This window comes from Paecilomyces variotii (genome assembly GCF_004022145.1).
Source record: "Paecilomyces variotii strain CBS 101075 chromosome Unknown C8Q69scaffold_6, whole genome shotgun sequence".
Lineage (NCBI taxonomy): Eukaryota > Fungi > Ascomycota > Eurotiomycetes > Eurotiales > Thermoascaceae > Paecilomyces > Paecilomyces variotii.
Genome location: NW_021167145.1, coordinates 227,869 through 247,026, shown reverse-complemented (window position 1 = coordinate 247,026; position 19,158 = coordinate 227,869). Strand labels below are relative to the sequence as shown.

General features: G+C 49.9%; 6 protein-coding genes across 6 annotated transcripts; 4 read left to right on the top strand and 2 right to left on the bottom strand.

Moving 5' to 3' along the window:
• Nucleotides 1-119: 119 nt before the first annotated feature.
• Nucleotides 120-2,963, top strand: C8Q69DRAFT_274206 (docking domain of Afi1 for Arf3 in vesicle trafficking-domain-containing protein). The gene is made up of 3 exons (XM_028626829.1): nucleotides 120-903; nucleotides 956-1,016; nucleotides 1,068-2,963. The coding sequence occupies exons 1-3, from the start codon at nucleotides 245-247 to the stop codon at nucleotides 2,742-2,744; spliced, it is 2,397 nt and encodes a 798-aa protein (XP_028484536.1). The 5' UTR covers nucleotides 120-244; the 3' UTR covers nucleotides 2,745-2,963.
• Nucleotides 2,964-3,595: 632 nt separating this feature from the next.
• C8Q69DRAFT_402961 (hypothetical protein) lies at nucleotides 3,596-4,735 on the bottom strand (the record flags this gene model as incomplete). Its single annotated transcript, XM_028627978.1, has 1 exon — nucleotides 3,596-4,735. The coding sequence occupies one exon, from the start codon at nucleotides 4,733-4,735 to the stop codon at nucleotides 3,596-3,598; it is 1,140 nt and encodes a 379-aa protein (XP_028484535.1).
• A 532-nt stretch (nucleotides 4,736-5,267) lies between these two features.
• Nucleotides 5,268-6,317, bottom strand: C8Q69DRAFT_468171 (hypothetical protein). The gene has a single exon (XM_028630670.1). The coding sequence runs from the start codon at nucleotides 5,928-5,930 to the stop codon at nucleotides 5,595-5,597; it is 336 nt and encodes a 111-aa protein (XP_028484534.1). The 5' UTR covers nucleotides 5,931-6,317; the 3' UTR covers nucleotides 5,268-5,594.
• Nucleotides 6,318-7,828: 1,511 nt separating this feature from the next.
• Nucleotides 7,829-11,165, top strand: C8Q69DRAFT_273865 (putative C6 transcription factor). Its single transcript, XM_028626828.1, has 9 exons — nucleotides 7,829-8,238; nucleotides 8,304-8,327; nucleotides 8,393-8,505; nucleotides 8,562-9,031; nucleotides 9,087-9,376; nucleotides 9,442-9,876; nucleotides 9,949-10,190; nucleotides 10,273-11,094; nucleotides 11,150-11,165. The coding sequence occupies exons 1-8, from the start codon at nucleotides 8,176-8,178 to the stop codon at nucleotides 10,760-10,762; spliced, it is 2,127 nt and encodes a 708-aa protein (XP_028484533.1). The 5' UTR covers nucleotides 7,829-8,175; the 3' UTR covers nucleotides 10,763-11,094; nucleotides 11,150-11,165.
• A 128-nt stretch (nucleotides 11,166-11,293) lies between these two features.
• C8Q69DRAFT_403399 (pyridoxine kinase) lies at nucleotides 11,294-13,081 on the top strand (the record flags this gene model as incomplete). The annotated part of the gene is made up of 6 exons (XM_028627999.1): nucleotides 11,294-11,347; nucleotides 11,486-11,496; nucleotides 11,727-11,806; nucleotides 11,937-12,149; nucleotides 12,216-12,333; nucleotides 12,460-13,081. The coding sequence occupies 6 exons, from the start codon at nucleotides 11,294-11,296 to the stop codon at nucleotides 13,079-13,081; spliced, it is 1,098 nt and encodes a 365-aa protein (XP_028484532.1).
• A 1,883-nt stretch (nucleotides 13,082-14,964) lies between these two features.
• C8Q69DRAFT_507270 (phosphotransferase enzyme family domain protein) lies at nucleotides 14,965-16,194 on the top strand (the record flags this gene model as incomplete). Its single annotated transcript, XM_028632870.1, has 3 exons — nucleotides 14,965-15,063; nucleotides 15,134-15,429; nucleotides 15,495-16,194. 3 exons carry the CDS (start codon nucleotides 14,965-14,967, stop codon nucleotides 16,192-16,194), a joined length of 1,095 nt encoding a protein of 364 aa, XP_028484531.1.
• Nucleotides 16,195-19,158: the final 2,964 nt, after the last annotated feature.

Sequence of the window (19,158 nt, the reverse complement as noted above, 5' to 3'; positions counted from 1 at the left end):
ATCTTGATGTTCTATGTATATAGTTTTTTGATATTTCTGACACGATTTCTCTTGATACCACAATTGGCGAGCCCCGCTCAAAGGTCGGTACGCCCAAAGTCTCCGCGCTTTATACTCCCCCCTGAACCATAGATCTATAGTCTGAGCCAAGGATCGCTGACCTGCGCTGGCTGGACATGCATCAGACAACACTGAGGAGCATTAGGTTTATATGAATTGATTTTTATTTCAATAATTCAGAAATATGTCGACCGCATTGCCATATCGCACGTCCGGAAACGATTCGTCCCATGAACGGCGCAACTCCCTTGAACCATTTCCCTCCCTCTCCTCGTCTGCTAGCCAGGGAACTCATAATGGATTTCCACGACTATCTCCGGCAGGCTCTTTCTTGAAACGGTCGCCAACGAGCTCCCGCACTTCCTCACGTCGCCGATCGACTGAGCAGTCCGTACCGCAGACTGCCAGACCGAAGCGCAAGCGTTACAAATCGCAATATCCCTTGGATTCTCCCGAGCGCCATGTCGAATACATATTGGTCGCGTCGTTTCATATTGACCGAGGCCCCATCATGGAGCATCAATATCCTTCTGCCATCAGCGGTGACGAGAGCATGCTGGCTGAGCTCATGCTACCGGATCAGACTCACGTCCGAAGCCAGGATTGGACGATTTTCTTTTTGCACAAGGATACGGGCGATGAAGATGAAGAAGAGGGCGGGAGTGAGGAGACGAAAGGAAATGAAGGAAAAGGAAAACAAAGAGAAGGCGATATGGACATGCGGCAGGAGGACGAGGCGTCCAGTGAGGAGAGTAGCGACGATGAAGACCACGCAGGCGAAGGTCCGCCGCTGATGTACGTGTTGAATCTGGTGAATACAAAGCAGGACAACACGGTCAGACGGTGAGTCTACGGTAGTCGATCGTCATGGAAATTTGGGCACTGACGATTCCAGAGGTGCTGTGGTCAAAGCCATGGCTATCTGTACGCGGCATTCGTTTCTCCACATATATAAAGTAAGTCCTCTATATTACATCCTATTCTGGGCATGGAACTGACAAATTCAGCCTTTGCTTCTTCTGGCACTGGAGGACTACTTTAAATCACCATACCCGGAGACATTGGCAAGCCTTTATCATGCTGTCAACGCCATGGATCTCTCCTTGATGCCCAAGCTTTCTTTTTTGGAGAGACATATCCTACAAGCGAGTGATTCGAAGGATATGTTCATTGAGAAGTTTGAGCGGATGATCCAGCAGCGGGTTGCTGACGAGATCGCGAGTGGGGAACTATCCCCGGGATCACCTGCAAAGAACCAGCTACGTTACGCTCTTCCTAGAGACACGCACGAGTTTGAGTCGAAGGTCGTTTACAACGATATCCCTATTCCTGTGAAGGTCCCAACAGCAATATGGCCAGAAACAGTCGGCGACTTTTCTCTGGTAAAGCTCATACAGATCTTTGCGGGACCTCATGCCTCGTCACCGCAACCCTTTGCCCTTCACCCTCATCTCACAACGAGCGGTGCCTATACGCACCCGATTATCGTCCTCGTCAACGCAATGCTTACTCAGAAACGAGTCATCTTTCTAGGTCATAACAGGCCTTCAGGAGAAGTTGCTGAAGCGGTCCTGGCAGCCTGCGCTCTAGCTTCTGGTGGTGTCCTGCGAGGTTTCACTAGACACGCATTTCCTTACACCGACCTAACAAAAATCGATGACCTTCTCAGAGTACCGGGTTTCATTGCGGGAGTAACAAATCCAACCTTTGCCAATCATCATGAATGGTGGGATCTGCTCTGCGATCTACCCACCGGACGGATGAAAATCAGTAACCGTATCGAACCTGCACCAGTTACAGAAGGGCTTCTGTACTTCCAGCAACAGACCGCGATGATTCCGCCTCCTGCTGGACCCAACGCAGACCCGACTGGTGATAATCTTTTCATGGAGGATATAGTCCGCAGTATCACCCAGCGTCATGGTGAGGGTGCGATTCGTGCCAAATGGCGTGCCTACATCACGAAATTCACGCGTGTTGCTGCCGCGTTTGAGGAAACGGTTTATGGAGCATCAGCTCTGTACATTATCGGGCCAGGAGAATCGCCATCCGTGGAGAGTCCCAGTGGCTTCCGATCAGACCCTTCTGATCCATCTTCTCTTCGTGGACATGGCTATGTATGGCGAGACGAGGAATCCAAGCAGCGGGAGCTAGCGGCTTCCGTGTCGAGAATCGAAGGATGGCGGAATACACGTTCCTATTATTCTTTCGTCCAGGACGTCGCTTCGATGTATTATGCCGGCAGGCCTGTCAAGCAGCTTGACCTACACCACCATCACGATCGATTACGGTCGCTCAAACTTTCTCATGCGGAATCCGGTGCTATCTATCTCGCTTTTGCGCATGCCGTGGAGGACTATGCCGGAATTTGCCAACTGCTCACTGTGACGCCTGAAAGCCAGGCCGGCCTGTTCTATATCAGCATGGGTCTGTTCCACCCAGACCCTGTCGTCCGCGACGCGACAGTCGAGCTTCTTGACCGCATCGCAGCTCACGAAGCTGGTCGCCATTTCTGGAACCACCTGGGTCGCTTTGCCAAACTCGCATATTTCCGCCTGAAGCGCGAAAAGGAAATGTCCATGAGTCCCACCCAGCAAGTCCCGGGAATGAGTTTTGGCAGCCAAGCACAACAGAGTCTCGTTGGCGTCGCTCTCAGGGAAACAACTTTCCCGAGAAGAAGCTGAGGGTTCAGGAAGCATAACGCAGCATCTGTCTTGCATATCCAGCCTGCTGCATTACGTCTTTTGGGATGATACACGCCTCATATTTAATCTCCTTTTATTAATATTTCATATTATATTTTTGCATTCATATCATGCATGTCACGTAATCACGAACAATCTCAGGTCTACGTGCTTGAGGACATTGGAGTGAGATTCATGCATATACTTATGTCTTATACCGCCGAAAAATATACAGTCGTCATGATACCTGGATCTTACATCATCGCATGCTTTACGTCCTTCAGATACAATTCAATGTTACCCCTACTATCATATAGCCACGAGAGTGTTCCGAAAAGAAAATAATCAATTCCTAACTTTATAGCTTCAAGCTTCTTGGTCACTTGATTCAACCCCAAGATCAACATATCCAGAGAAAGTGACAGGGTAGAACAGGAAATGTCAATAAAGAAATCTTGCGCTCGTGAGACGTGTTTCCCATCTATGTACGTTCGCTCAATAAGTGAATCGGATCAGTTGACGTCAGAAAAAAAATCAGAAGATAAAAGTAAAACAATGAGTCCTAAAAAAGGTAGGAATGTACCAGGGAACGTGGTAGATAGGTAAGATAGCATGCGGAGAGTGAGTGCATTGCAACGAGGGTAGGAGCACCGAGAATGATGTGAGAGTATGAGAGATCGGTAGTGTAGGACGTAGGTATGTATGTATGTATGTACGTAGGGTGTAGTGTAGCAAGTGGATTATGTAAAAATAGACAATAGAATTAAGTTCGTTGGGTATAGATGGAAGAGAGAAAGAGAGTGTGTGTGTGCGATAGCATAGCACCTTTTTTTTTTTCGAAATCTCGATGATCAAAGGATACCCAACAGCCACATGCCGAGCATAAAAGCAAAGCCGTAGCTGACGAGCGGCATATTCGGGCTTATCAGACTACCTGCTCCAATGGCCTGTTTGGAACCGATGGGGATTGTAGTATTAATGTAATTGGGACCACAGCCCAGATTCAGCTGCTCGGCCGCGGGAATGTATGTCTTGGTGAGCGGCTGGCCTTCAGACTCACTGGCTTCACTGAAAACCTGCATCGTGGCCTCCAGACAGGCGTTGCAGGTGGCGCGGCCTGACGCTGGGAGGTTCATACCCAGAGGCAGAAAGTAGATAGAATAGTCTGTGATAGAGGTCGAGTTGAGAATCGCCTCCGAGAGGCAATAGCTGTTGGTAGAGGGATCCTTTAGACATGTTGCGCGGTACATGGGCTGGTAAGCAATCATGCCCGCGTAGGCGTTCGCCACGAGTGGATTTCCCTGCTTATAGTCCTTACCGCAGGCATCGTCGCTGATGAGCCGTGAGGCAAGGTCTGCCAGGATGTCCGTACAGAGGACCATGGGAGCAGAGCATGCGATGTCGAGGTTATTGGAGATGGCGGCCGCTGAGCTCAGGGAGTGGAACCAAGACTGGGAATTTTGAAGTAGCAGGGAGACAGCATGGCAAGAAGTGATGGTCGAATTTTTGAGGAAATTCTCAAAGAACACCGGACAGCTATCGCTGGTAAAGTTGCTGCCAAAAGTGGCACCGTCGAAAGGAGTTGGGAAGGACTCGGACTCTAGAGATGTGCTGTATGTAGACCTGCTCGAGATTTGCGATGAGTCCGCTCTCTTGATGTGTTTCTCTGGCAGTGCGATATTGTATCTCTCCTCAGGGCGATCTTCTAGATCATTGTTGTCTGCCGTTGCTTGAATTTCCTCCACACTTGAGTGAAGTGGGGATGACCTCTGGCGATCAACGGTGATCTCCCTCTCTCTAGCTGAATCGGCAACGCCGCTCGAGATCGCCGCCTCAGAAGATCGGATCGAAATGACAGCGGCATTGACGGGTGTATAAAATATTAGGATTATCGATATGAGCAGCAGACACAGTCTCGTTGAGAAGGAAGTATGGTAAGTCGATGGCCTTTGCCGGCGCAATTGTGACCGCGGTGTCCGATGTTGCGACATCATATTAGAAGGATCGTGCTGGAATGAAGATCGTGAACGAGAGGCATCTGGGAAAACCAGAGGAGAGCCTGATAAGGCTTCCATTGTGTGTTAAACGAGTGAATCGCCGTAAGGGCTTAATGATGGGAGGGAGGGCGAGTTATAACAATGTCAACATGGTACGGCGATTGACCAATGCGCTGGAGCGAGCCTGGCGTCCAAGAGAGAAGACTGATGAACTCGTCGAAGTTTTCACCAGCCAGTCTATTGTCTTGAGTTCTCAAGCTGCAGAAGCCACTTGCGCTCGTCGTCTCTCTACGGTCTTGGTAGAATCGAGTCGAAGCGGCGATTGCCTGTGACGCTGAGGAATGCAGAGGGACTATTATCGACTCGTCAAAGGAAGCCAACGCTTTCTGCCGTATCGAATGGCCCGTCAAGTTGAAAGGAAGGTCTGCAACTTCCAACGGTCGTCCAGTCTGTACTGTTGGTCACCTTTCCTCTCACCTCCGTGATGGACAGCCTCGTGCCGGCGGTTGCGCGATACTTCGACACTCGGGGCCGGCGTCTGATAATATACGCTCAGCCTGGTCGCCTTGGCTCACAATGACTTATTTGGTTCCAGGCCAATAGTGGCGGAGTTCCTGGCCAAAGTCGTGCAAGTCGCACCAGGATGCCCCGGTGGTTCAGGTTATTCTTGTTCTTAGTCTACGACCAGGGTCAGTTAGTCCACCGAGCACCTGGGGTCAAGGATACAGGCCATTGATCACAGTGGATCACCAACAGAACTGCAACGGCCATGCTCAGGGGGGCATGAGTGCTTTTCTGGCGCATTTGGTATGGTGTTTGAACCTCAGTTCTTCCCTGAACCAGAAGCATCTAACTACAAACGGGCAGGAGATATCTTTACAGACCATCTCTCCGTCTTTCTCCACCTTTCATCTCCAATGCTGTTGCACCTGTTGGCGCCACGCGCAATTCTACTTTGGCGCCGATGTTGATGGTCCGAGGGCCTGAGAACTCTGTTCGGTTCAGGGGCCGATCCGGGGCGAGAACATTCGATCTTCCATGCCTGCAACCGCCAGCGGGAATGCGATCGCTTTCTGTTCCCGAGGTGAACAAGAGAAGTAGGACAACAGAGAGCAAAACTCCCTAAAGAAATCGCCATACTCAGCATCAAAAGTACCTCTCCGTTTGTTGTTTCTTTCATGATGTTCATCTGATGCTCCGTGGGCGGCACGAATCCGGCTTCATCCAAAGTTTACTCCTTGACCAAGTGACCGGCTGTTCCTGAAAAAAGCTCCACATGAGCGCGCCATGGTGGGGACAAAGAATCCGACCATGGATGTTATTATTTTCTCTAAATTATTGCTTATAACCTTCCATGGGCGAAATCTAAACGGGGTTCTGCACGATACTTTGCGGGTCGATTCTCGGAAGGTCGGATATTAAGAGAGGAAATATGGGCAATGCCAGCATCATACGGCAAAGGGACAGTACATAGTGAGGGTTATTATAGTTAGTACTAGTTAAATAATAGTAGTAAATAATTTATCAAGATGGATATAACGAAGAACGACCCTAGTTGCTGCTTAGGGCTTAGGAGAGTACACTGGCAGGGAGTACCCAACAAAGCCGTGAACGCCTAGTTTTAACTATAACTCACTTTGTAACATCCAGCTTTCTGATATGTCGGCCACTCTTTCCGCCGTCTCCCAGATTATTGTACGTACAGTACAAACAGCTTCCTCCTTCGGTCTACATACTGGGGTCTGGTAGAGCTCCGTTCTAGCTTCCCTGACATTCTGAAACAATAGGACGACTCTAGCCGCCATACATACAGGGAAAGCGGACGGAAGAACAGTGGCTTACATGCTGTCCCTCCCTCAGCTACTACGGAAGCCATTGGCTCTACCGAGTCGAAAAGCAGCGTGTCTGAACCATGTACTACTAAGAAGTGGAAATCAGTATTAATGCCTGAGGTAAGACAAAACGAAACAGAGAGGGGGAGTCTGTAGGTGACAAATGGTCCTGTGTCCCTCTCAGTCTCAGCTGGCCTTGCCCGATGAACAAACCCCACGAGTGCAGCAATCTTTTGTCCCGCATGTTCAAGCCCCTACTAGGGCAGCTTGATGAGACGCATATCCACCGGATTATCCACTGAGGTGCCACATGCGTATCATGCAGTGCACCTCGAAGATCGTTTCATTTCAGCAATTCAGAGCTTGGCCAAGTTGGCTACAACTGATTGCTTCCCCAGTACAGTATTCTATTTTAGGCATTCTTCGAGACAGTGGACCGGGCTGCTTTTCCAGTCACTTTTACTGGTGAGAGGTGATTTACGTTTACGGCAACCCCCAATGCTGCCACGCCGTTTGCTGGACATAACATGGGTGTTGCGCGGATCGCATGCTGCGCGCAAAGAGTTTACACACATACTGATCTCAAGAGACAATGCGCTTGGAATTGAGACTTATGCTATTTACAGCTAAGTCCGGTCTCTCCTTGTCATGATCAGCATTTGAATCCTGGGAGCGCTACGCTGTACCTACTCTAATATTGACTGAATAGGATGGCTCATGCTTTATGCGTGAAAGTGTATCAAGTCATATCGGAACACGTTCCCCTCAAAACTATCATCTAAGTGTTTCCTTAGACCCTTGATAACCTCTTGCTCGCTGCAGTAGGGCTTGAGCATCAGTATCCACTCCCAGATGTGATGTGGAACAGTTGCTATTAACCAATTGCAAAACAGCCCATCTATTTGTCGCCCTAACATTATCGCAATGTACATACATTGCCATAGAAACTTCGCAGTCACAGCCACTTCGAAGAATACTTGATAGAGCCTGACGAGGGCTGTCTTGCCATTGTACTCGATGTCATGCAGGAGATAACTACTAACGCCCTGATGCTACTGGTCCAAAGCAACGAACTAACATGAGCTTTGCCAAACTTAAGTGAAGTACAATACATTGATTGTCGGCGATATTGGAATAGGTCACTTCTATGCTCCCATGTTGCTTTGGCCTTTAGCGACTGAATTGTATCAACTGGTCGTATGTCATCTAGTTATATAACTACCTGTCTCTTCATGATAACTGTGGTTGCGGTACGTTATTATTTAACTACACTGATCTCAGTTAACCATACCTCGAAAATTTAGCAACGACGTACTACCATTTATCCTCATCATATATTCTCTGCTGGAATGGCAAGTCTTCAATTGGCCAGGATGATGATCTTTTTCATCCGACCATTATCGTTGGCAGGCGAGTCGGGAGATGATCCACTTGGCGTGATGCTTCCACTCCGGAGGCCGCGGACGCCGGTGAAGATGGCCGCTCGCCGTACTCAGAATCTGATTAACTCATCTCAACGTGGAACAGAACTGCTGCAGGTGATCCCTAATAGCTCTGTATTAGTAGCTTATAACTGTCGGAATCTGCTTCGTCAATTTCAAGATGAATCAGAGCCCAGACGATACGGGCGGTGAGGATCAAACGACAGCACCATCCTGGCGTGCGGTATGCTTCACCAGACCAACCTAGATATGGAGACGCGTCCGGCTAATCAAGTTTGAGCTTATCAGTGCGATAACTGTCGTGCCAGAAAGGTATCATTATATCCCATTACAAGGGTGCGCACGCATACAGAACACCAGAAAGCTTACCATTATAGATCAAATGCGATAAACGATCGCCGTGTTCCAATTGCCGCGTATCCAACGCAATATGCCGGACGGCAAAGAAGCCAAGGGAGCAGCGGCAGCGCATCCTAATTTCTAGTCAATAGTATGTTTGTTGGTGATGTTCTCCAGTACTACTACAGAGCTAACCTTTCGGCCTAGTGAAACGAAGATTGCCCTGATAGAGGACCGCCTGTCAAGGATCGAAGGTCTGCTTCAGGATCTTGCTGCAAACTCGAATGTAGCGACTCTTCCAACAAGGATTCGGGCGGACGTGAATCCATCAGGTACCGTGCAGCAGAGTCCTCTGCCCTCAGTGGCTCAACCACCGTCGGAACCTGATATGACGACCGCGAACAAGACCTTTGAAGGCGAGTCCTCGTTCAGGGCGCACTTCGTCCATGCCAGCAAACTCTTCGAACGTGCCATGAGCGTGGATAATCTCGTGGGTCGTAGCCCTGAAATGCAGGAGGCCATCTCGAATCTGCGCAGCCTAGTTGAGAAGCAGAATACCCTATCAGTGCATCATGATTTGCGGTTCCCCGGACAGAAAGCAGCTCCTGCGCTTGACTTCTCCTCGGTCAAAATGCCTCCAATGGCTTCGGTGGTATCGTTATTGAGACTCTGTAAAGGTGACAACCACCGAAACATGTTTTCTGTGCGTCGTCAAAAGCTTACTTCATCTAGAAACGATGTCGAGCAATTTTCTGGAGCTACCATTTCTGGACTATATGAAATTCGATGATATGTGCAAGAAGGTCTATTTTGCGACTGAGGACTATTCCATGGCCCTTTTCACTCTGGTGAATGGCGGCCTTTACTACCTTTTCTCCGAGGTCTGCATGTTGCGGGGGCAAAACAGCGCTGAGTTCAAAGAATGTGCGGCGATATGCCGTTCCAATTTTGAGTACACGATTGGAAAATTTGATGTTCTCACAGCACCTACGCTAGAGAATATCCAAGCTTTGTGTCTTGGAGTAAGTGTTCCATGTTCAGTCTTAGATATGATATCCGAACTGGCCTTAGTCGCTGACTCTCGCAGGCATTCTACTCTATCGATATTTCAAGACCATCATTATGCTGGGCTCTAGCGTCCAACGCGGCAAGATTGTGCCAGATACTGGGGTACCACCGATCCGTTGCAACACCAGGAGACACTCAGTCAGATATCGAACTGAAGAAAAAGATGTTCTGGTTTGTCTATGTGCTGGACAAGAGTCTGTCCTTGAGATTGGGCAGGTCATCTACACTCCAGGACTACGACATCACGCTTGAGCGGCCAGGACAGTCTTCAGATGTCGGCCTTCGCGCATGGGACATGGTGTATAACTTCTGGATAGATCTGGCACGTTTTAACGGACGCGTCTATGAACAGCTCTATTCCGCACGAGCTTTGTCAGACTCCGAGGCAGATCGCGTTCAACGGGCGAAGGACATCATACGGGATATGCAGTGTTGGTATCAAGGGATACTAGATGTAGGTACACCATAGAAGAACGCGCTGTGTTCTAAGTTCCTGATCTATAATGGGCTAACTCGGATTGAATAGACCGATCACAAGGCCGTCTATAGCCCGTACTATTTCGAAGCGACAACATCTGCTTGCGCGATCGTGTATTATTCCGTCTTGACACTGGTTTACCGCACTATCCCACCAGATCCTTCGGACCATTCGGCCATCTTCAGCAACGACTGTATCGAGACCGCTCGAGCCACTCTAAGGGCCCACTACCAGAACTCATCTAGATACAAAGAGAGCAACAACTACATCTGGAATGGTTATATTAGCTGGTTAGTCGATTTTTCTTCCGCTAAAGTTCCGAGGAAAATCATACACAACATGAACCCTACTGACTCTGCTGATCCATTGCAGGACTTTAATGCATTGCCCATTCACACCATTTCTGGTTGTGTTCTGTCAGGCGATAGCCGTTGCTGACCTGTCCGACCTTAAGCTTCTTGGAGAATTCGTTTCCTCTCTACAACCTGTATCAGAGGTCTCCGAAGCTACAGAGAAGCTATATCGTCTTTGTCAGGTCTTCCATCGCGTCGCTAATTTATATATCGACGCCAAGATCAAACGCAGCTCAAATGTGCACATTCAGCAAGATGCATCCGTTAGCGGCACCAACGCCATGTACCCGGTGAACGACTTCGACCCCTATCTCAGTGCCTTGGGCTTCACGTCAGCGGGGGCAATATCATCTGTCCCCAGCAGCGGTATTTCGGCAGGAGAGATGCCCCCTTCAGAATATGACGGAATGACCGCGTCCGGTTCCTTGGGAGATTGGTTTGCAGGCAACCTGAACATCATGGCGCTTCTAGAAGCCGATCTCTCGAATATCAACACCATCAATATGTAGAACTTGCTGGACAAGGGAGATTCGAGGGAATTGATGGGTTTCTGTCATGTTTAACACTTGACGACGTGCTGGCTGGCTGTGTTTGTGTGACGGTCATAGGATTAGAAAAAGAACCCCGCATTGTGTGAGGCTGGATTACCACCAATTCAAGCAGTGGGAACTTGCGATTTTCTGTTAGAGCACATTCAACCCATCCGCTACGGGCAGTTAGGATGTATTGTAGACGCTTCATGCATCATCAATCAATAGGTTGCGGTGCATTTGTAATATTCTGCTCCTGGGTCTGTGAATACTTATCGCGGGGTACAACTTACCGCCCAATTTCCCCCTCTGTACGTCACCCATCCCGAACCGACACCACATAATTCGCGGCTAATTACGGTCCAGATCTCACTAGAGCCTTCGCCCGCCGACTCATCCTGATAAACCTACGAGGCTGGAGATACTGAGATTCACTCATTTATTTTTATTCTTCTTCATTTCCTTTTAACTCCTGTGTATTCTCTCTTGGTGGTTCTTGTCTCGGCTACAATGTCTTCGGAGCCTCTGGTGCCCGAGACGCGGGTCCTTGCGGTAGCAAGCCATGTATGTGATGTGCTTCCCTGCAGGCATCCTGGACTTCCAGTGTTCCTCAGCAGTTGTGAGGAATGCTGTTTCCTTATATGGAAAAGTTTTGTTCTCCTCGAGGGCTGATACTGACTCAGGTGAATTGGCCGCGTGAAGGTTGTCTACGGGTACGTAAGATGCATGCTCTTTCTGCTTTTGCTGTTCGATTGCTTGATGTTTTGCCATGGGGTAATTACTGTATATTTTAAAGTGTTGAAAAGAAATCACCCATGCTTGGAGACGAGAGTGTCATGGATTGTTTGAGATATATGATATTCCTGCTTTCGTTGCATAAATAAAATACTTTTTACGATATTCCAACTCCCATCTTCGGGTTCAAATGCTGATGGCTTATCAGATATGTCGGAAACACAATGGCAACGTTTGTCATGCAGTCATTGGGCTGTGAGGTCGCTGCGTTGAATACGGTTCATTTCAGTAAGCATCTGTGGTTCTTTATTTGCGTTTCGCCAATCCTTTTGCACAAACTGGGGGCTTTGGTTGCTCCCTGATTAAGATAAGAGGTTTCTTCCAGGAATTGAGGTAGCTGATATATACATCCTTCAAGGCAACCATACCGGCTACAAGCAGGTCAAGGGCACCAAAGCAACTGCTCAGGAAATCCGCGATCTCTATCAGGGTCTCCAGCAAAGTTATCTAACGGATTTCGATGTCTTGCTCTCCGGGTACGCTCCCAGTGCCGCGGCTGTCGAGGCTGTAGGCGAGATCGGGCTGGATCTGCAGCGCAAGGCGGAGAAGAAACCTGGTTCTTTCTTTTGGAGTGAGTACTATTCCATATTCCAAATATTGGAATGAATCAAAGAGTTGACATAGCCTTCGTCATCAGTACTTGATCCCGTGATGGGCGATCAGGGACGTATATATGTGAACGAGGACGTTGTCCCTGCGTATAAGAAAATCATACACCATGCGGATCTTATCTTACCCAACCAATTCGAGGCAGAGTAAGTCAAATCACGGCGTACTTGCGCGTCTTCCTTTTTAGCAAAACGCTGGACGGAATCCATTGAGGACGACTTCTCACTCCCGGCAATACCACTCTTTAATAACACAGCAAAACCTCCCTATAGACTCCTATCCGGCATCAAAATCACTTCTCTCCACACCCTTGCCGAAGCCATCACCGCCATCCACAAAACCTACTCAGTCCCCCACATCATCGTCACCTCCGTCCAGCTCACCACCCTCTCCCACTCCGCCTCGACTACCGCTCCCCCCTCTACGCTGACCGTCATCGGCTCCACGACGCGCTCCGACGGCTCTCCGCGCCTCTTCCGCGTCGACGTCCCAGCCCTTGATTGCTTCTTTAGCGGGACAGGCGACATGTTCGCCGCTCTGACCGTCGCACGACTCCGCGAGGCTGTCTTCTCCGCTGACCCGGCCCTGCGCCATACCAAGTCCTGGGTATCGCCTGACTCAGTACCTGCGACGGAACTGCCGCTCGCGAAAGCCACGGTCAAGGTCCTCGCAAGCATGCACAGTGTACTGGAGAACACGATAAGGGCGCGCGATGAAGAGTTGCGTGCTAGTTCCGCTGATGCCGATGAAGAGCCTGTCGAAGATACCGACGAAGCCAGACAGAAGCGTGAGCATCTGAGAAGGACGAAAGCCGCGGAGGTACGGCTCGTTAGGAACGTCAAGTTCCTTCGTGATCCGGTTGTTAGGTTTGAAGTGCAGGCGTGGTCAGAGTAAGTCCCTTTTCTTGGCTATCAGGAAGACTGTAGGGGAGGAGGGAAAGGAATGATTAGGGTCATTTGTACATATGCGAAGGGTGAAGGAAGGGGGTTTACACGTTTAGATTTTTCCTCTGGATAAGTAGATGAGGCTGATGTATTCGTGCATCGTTTCTTATTTTTATTTCATTTTTTATCTCCCCCTCATCAGTAGACATTATCTTTTGGGGGCCAAGTCATCCATCCATAAATTCATCTCTCCGATTGATATCTATTCCGCAAGACATGAAAACGCCAATGGGAACCGAAAACATAACGATCTATTCTGCAGCTCCTTCTTTTCCTTTTTTTTTTTCATAAATTCACCCTAGGCTACCCTTCTAGGCATTCGTTATATGTGCTCTATATTCCAGGCTGTGATCTTCCCTTGATAACTCGTCTGCTGTTTTGCGCTCTGTGTAGCTAGGGACGAGCCATTTAGTTGGAAGTGCTGACTCCAGTGCTGCCGAATCCGCCAGCACCACGGACACTCTCCTCGAGCTGCTCGACGACCGCGACTTCAGGGGTGTAAATCTGTAAGATGCCACATTAGCTACTGTCCTAGGCGTGCTATGGAAACGAATATGCATTCGATGAAGTCCGATGGCTCTGGACTTACCCTCTCGATAATAAGCTGTGCGATGCGGTCTCCTTCCTTAACTATTTATCAAATCGAGTTAGCCGATCCACAGATCCTCTCAGAGCAGAGAAAGGACCATGCAGTTCGAGGGACATACCGGTGAAATCGACGTCAGAGAAGTTAAAAAGCAGAACCTTCACCTCACCACGGTAGTCGGCGTCAATAACACCAGCACCAGTGTCGATGAAGTTCTTGGCTGCTAGACCGCTGCGGGGAGCAATGCGGCCGTCTATTTTATTTCCATTCTGATCAGTATAACTGCACACTGGACACTATATGTATATATATAACCTCCGTCCGGGATTCACATACAAGTTCCCTCCGGCACAGCAATTGCAATGTCTGTGCTGACTAGGGCCTTGCCCTTGGAAGGGATCACGGTCTCCTTCGCGGCATAGAGATCGTAGCCGGCCGCGAAGGCAGAACCCCGCGTCGGGGCACGGCCGGCCTCACTGAGCTTCTTGACGAGGAGGGGAGGAGCAGGTTGAGAGAGGGTGGTGACGGCAGTGCCGTTCGAGCTCTGAGTAGCCATGACGGAGGCGATAGAGGTATTTTGGGCTTCGTTGGCGCTGTCGGTCTTGGGGCGTTTGGCAAGAGGAGAGGCGGGGAGAGATGGTGGTTCGCGGGCGCCGTTGATGGTGCTAGTAGTAGTAGCTGCTTCTGCTGGAGGTGGGGTTGTCTCTCTGGTCATGATATGAAGGTTATTGTGTTTCTGGATGGATATTGCTAGCTATAAAGAAACGATAATTGACGCGTGGAGAGCGGTGTTCTTTTTAAATAATGGCTTGGAATGATGTGCTGCAGTTCATCCCTTCGCAGCTGAGACTCTCTGTCCAGGCGAGGCGCGTCAACTTCGAGAGACGCGCACCGCGTACCCTGTTTGCCCTTTTGGGACAGCACGGGGTTAGCCCTAATTTTCCCTTTTGGGCGTATACTGCTTCTCCAACTTTGGCGGTGGATCGATCGTCCCCCGCAGGCTCAAGTCTCGTTGCTGTAAACCTCGGTTCGGCCCCGGCTGTTGCAGCCGCAATGCGAACGCAGGCCCGATAAGACCGTGAACATCCAGGACATGTTCCTCCTCCTTCTCCAGGTTCTTCATTTGAAGCTCGACCACTCGTTCGTGGCATGAGCATAACGTCCATTAAGTATTCGGATGGAGAAGCTGGTCTCTTGAGGAACTTATTGCGTCGTGATCATCTCCACTCCTTCCACCCTCCGACGCAATGGCAGGAGCTATTCGTCAACCTATCGATATACCGTCGTTGGAACGGTACATTGATAAGAATGTATCTGTAATAAAGACGCCACTAGACGTGAAGCAGGTAACTTCTGTTCAGACCCAATGCGACTTTTCCTAGACCGCTACTAACTAACTCTTGTCTCGTCATCAAGTTTGGTTTCGGGCAGTCGAACCCTACGTACCAGCTCCGAGCAGCAGATGGCCAGATCTTCGTCCTACGGAAGAAGCCTCCGGGCAAGCTCTTGTCCAAGACTGCGCACAGGGTTGAGCGTGAATACAGGATTATCCACGCTCTGGAACATACCGATGTTCCCGTGCCCAGGACCTACTGCCTCTGCGAGGATAACGAGGTGATCGGCACACCCTTCTATATAATGGAGTTCCTGGATGGTAGAATATTTACGGATCCATCAATTCCTGAAGTAAGCGCAGAGGAGCGCAATGAGCTGTACGCCGCATACACCTTTTTCCCGTGATCTATGCGTGGATCAACTAGCTCACGCGATCGTATAGATGGCACGATGCAATCCGGACATTGGCCAAGTTCCACCGGGTCGATCCTAAGGCAGTTGGAATGGAAGGATTCGGGAAGCCATCGGGCTTCTATAATAGACAGATCTCCACGTTTACGGCGGTTTCTAGAGCACAGGCCCAGGCGGTAGATATCGAGACGAATGAGCCCGTGGGAGAGTTACCACACTTCGATGACATGGTGCGCTGCTTCTCCAACAAGGCAACCCAGCCACGGGATCGTGGCACCTTTGTCCACGGAGACTACAAGATCGACAACTTAGTTTTCCACAAGACGGAGCCCAGGGTCATTGGAATTCTAGACTGGGAGATGGCAACGATAGGCCACCCATTGTCGGATTTTTGTAACTTGACAAGTCCCTACTTCCTCGGCGGTGCTGAACACTCAGTGGACAAATTCAAGCCCGGGGCTGTTCCGGGTTTGCCAACTCGAGAAGAGTGTATTCGGTGGTACAGCGCTGTGGCCGGATGGGACCCTGCCCCGGACACACTATGGGGTGATGCCTTCTTTGCATTTAGGAGTTCGGTCATCATGCAAGGTATCGCGGCCAGGCATGCATTACGGCAGGCCAGCAGCGCCAGAGCCCACGAATATGCCTTGCAGACAAAACCCTTTGCTCTTCAGGCGTGGGAACGAGTGAAGAGGGTACAAGAAGAGGGTCGCAAGTCGGCGAAGCTGTAGATTTGTATAGATAAGCCAGCTCGCTTCCCGATCTTTGCACATATGACGGTCCCGTAGACAGTCAAAATCAAATGTTCTGGAAATACCGTACCTTACCAGCGTTGTTCAATGTCTGTATATGCAAAGCCATCTCACATGAATCACTGTCAGCGTTCATCCCCAATAGAGACCCCTATAGATGCACACTAGTAGTCTTCCCCAATACACTACAGACCTAAGTTTCGTGGTGGAGATGGTCTTTTCCTTATTATTCTTCAAACATGCACTTCTGCTGGGGCCTCTAGAAATGAAACCCCAGATTGGGCGCAACGTTTATCGAAGCCCTACGAACTGCATCCGGCCGTCTGACGTGAGCATATCCCCCGAACAGTGACTATGGACAAATCGGTCAATTCACCGACCAATTGCCTTGACAACACGACTCGTAAACTCAAGAAGCAAATAAAGAAAACTGACCTTAGGTTTAAGAATTTCTCTTGATCTGTGATGCAGACTGCCCCTGCTGACTGCTACATCGGAAGTTCACCAGGGGACAAAGCTCTCTGTACAGCCAAGGGACGAATAAGAGAAGCAGATTTCCCATGGAGTAACTTGCGACCAATGAAACGGGCGCTGCAACCGCCTACCTATGTGATGGTGAACGCTGCGTGTCAACTGAGAGGGTAATAACTCTCGAGTCATATGCCCGCGTTAGGTGTGATCAATCATACCACTGGATACGATGGCATTGGTCCGGATTCTTCTCTGTAGTAACCGCAAAGATAGTGGTAGCGGCTCTGGATAAAAACGGCAGAAGGTGGTTTCTTAAATGCAGGTCCGGGACGAAAGTCCTCGGCCTTTGTCAAGATAATCATACTGTAACTGATAGTTAGCTACGGAAATTTACAGACGGTTTCCTGCATTTGGCTCGACATGATTTTTCATCCCAAGAGACGAGCTTCTTTTGAGATTTTCCAGGTGCAGAAAGGGATCTCCCAAGGTTGTGATGTCCTGAGGGGTCATGTGGGGGTTTAGGTGGCAGGAAAAGAGCAGGGTTCTTGGGTGAACTGCATCGCCGTTGAGCATGATATCCTTGCGGTTCCAACTAGTCTAGGCCGGGTTTTGTCTCATCGCGGCTCCGGCATGTTCAGTATAGAGTAACTAGGACGTTGAACTTCGCAGCGAGAAGCCATATCAACTGAGCAAGCGGGAGACACAGCAGTCTTGCCGACCATGGCACCCAGTGTATTTTGAACAGGGTTTGCTATCGTGATGGAGGGATCGTTGTTGTCCAGAACTTCCCCGTAACCCGCTGGTCTGCACGCTTCCAGAGCAGTCTCTGCGTTGGCGTGCGACACTAAAATAAGCAGACGGAGTCCACAGCAGCCGAGAAACATCAGCCTCTCTTCTTGTCTTCCCGCCGTGTCCCCGGTGATGTTTGAAACATCGAACATGGGAGCCGCCTTGAGCCGAGTATAGCATCGGACGACGCAACCGGACACCTTCTCTGGCGGTGGATCTTCCATCTCGTACGGGAGGGAAGAATTAAGAGAAGCACTGATCGAACCTAAAAGCATCACTCGCGGGCCGACCAGACAAGCGATTCAGCAGACGAGCCAATCGTCCCGGCGGTCGTTGTCCCACCGAGCTCCAAGCTTTGGTCGATGCGTTGAGACAGTCCAGCAGAGCCTCACTCGCCGCGTGGACGCCCTGGTTCGTTTCGGGGCTCGTGGAGGACGTGGCACCTCGTCTTCTTCGCCTGTCCGTTGAATTAGAATCTCTGGACCCGGTACAGAGGAAAGGAACGGGATTCTCCCGCGTCGCCCCCTGTGTGGCGCATCGAAGCCATCGCCAGCCTCTTCAGACCGGACCAGATCGCGGACGTGGGGTCGTCTTGACGAGCTGTTTCTTTCCTGTCTCCATCTCTCCTTCTTATCGACTTTGTCTGCATGGCGGCTCATGAGAAGGCTGCGCAGAGAGCATCGCTGACCGCTCGACGTTGCCAAACTAAAGCCCGAACGAGGATCCCTCCCTTTTTTCTAGCCTCGCAGTTGTTTCGCCTCAGCCCGTGCGTGTGTAGCCGTCTTTGCGCCGGCCTCCACTAATTATTGCTCCAAGTTTGCGGTGTCGACGACGTGGGATATCTCGAAACCTGGCCCATCAATAATAATCTCGACAGCGACTGTGGAAAGAGGGCATCCGGCCTTCTGCCTGGCTCGTGGGGAGTTTCATGCTGCTTCGACTGTCCGGGCCGCAATTCCACTAAGCGGGAGAGCAAAGCGTCACGGAAGCATCTCCGCCACACTGGGAACTTCAGCCAACGTCGACACGGTATGTATATGTCTTTCTTCCGCCGCTGGTCCCGTCTCCGGTGCTCTGTTTATCTCGTGGTGATTCTATTTCCGCTGCTTAGCTGCGCTTCTGCAATGTTGATGTGATGCCTGTTGCTCGTTGATCGTCTCAAAAGAGCCAATGACTTGCCATTCTTATCTTCCGCATCATTCTCGGCTTCCAAATCCCCCCTGCGTTATGGAGTAGCCTCATCTATTATTATCATCTGGCTGTCGTTCTTCTTTGTCTGTTTAATGCCCCTGCTAGCTGCTTTTATCTGGCTTGGTTTATCCGTTGCCTGTCCTTGAATAGTTTTTGCATGGCCACTGCTCTCCCCGCAATTCGCTATCTAGCCTTCCGACATGTTGTCCCCCGCAAGGTGACTTCTCGTATCACTGTCTCTTGTCTTCATCATTCTTCAATGGCATTTCACTTTGATCATGGTCACTGTAGTCGTTATCACCTTTCTCTCCTTCACTCGTTTCCTTGCGCAGCACACGGACTGATCATTCGCAGCTGAACTTTGACGTGCGTGCTGTCAAACCAAAGATAGTACTACCACTGGACATCGCATCCGCTTACTGGGGTCGGACTTTGAACCGAGGTCAAAGCCTCTGGAGTAGAAGCAGGGAAGCAGATTCCGTCAGGGACTTA

What these genes read in the sequence shown, in the direction of transcription:
- C8Q69DRAFT_274206 (XM_028626829.1), top strand. Translation starts at nt 245, where the DNA reads ATGTCGACCGCATTGCCATATCGCACGTCCGGAAACGATTCGTCCCAT. An exon ending in CAGGACAACACGGTCAGACG is followed by an intron (nt 904 to 955) that starts GTGAGTCTACGG and finishes TGACGATTCCAG; the next exon opens with AGGTGCTGTGGTCAAAGCCA. An exon ending in CGTTTCTCCACATATATAAA is followed by an intron (nt 1,017 to 1,067) that starts GTAAGTCCTCTA and finishes TGACAAATTCAG; the next exon opens with CCTTTGCTTCTTCTGGCACT.
- C8Q69DRAFT_468171 (XM_028630670.1), bottom strand. Translation starts at nt 5,930, where the DNA reads ATGAACATCATGAAAGAAACAACAAACGGAGAGGTACTTTTGATGCTG.
- C8Q69DRAFT_273865 (XM_028626828.1), top strand. Translation starts at nt 8,176, where the DNA reads ATGAATCAGAGCCCAGACGATACGGGCGGTGAGGATCAAACGACAGCA. An exon ending in CAGCACCATCCTGGCGTGCG is followed by an intron (nt 8,239 to 8,303) that starts GTATGCTTCACC and finishes TGAGCTTATCAG; the next exon opens with TGCGATAACTGTCGTGCCAG. An exon ending in TCCAAGCTTTGTGTCTTGGA is followed by an intron (nt 9,377 to 9,441) that starts GTAAGTGTTCCA and finishes TGACTCTCGCAG; the next exon opens with GCATTCTACTCTATCGATAT.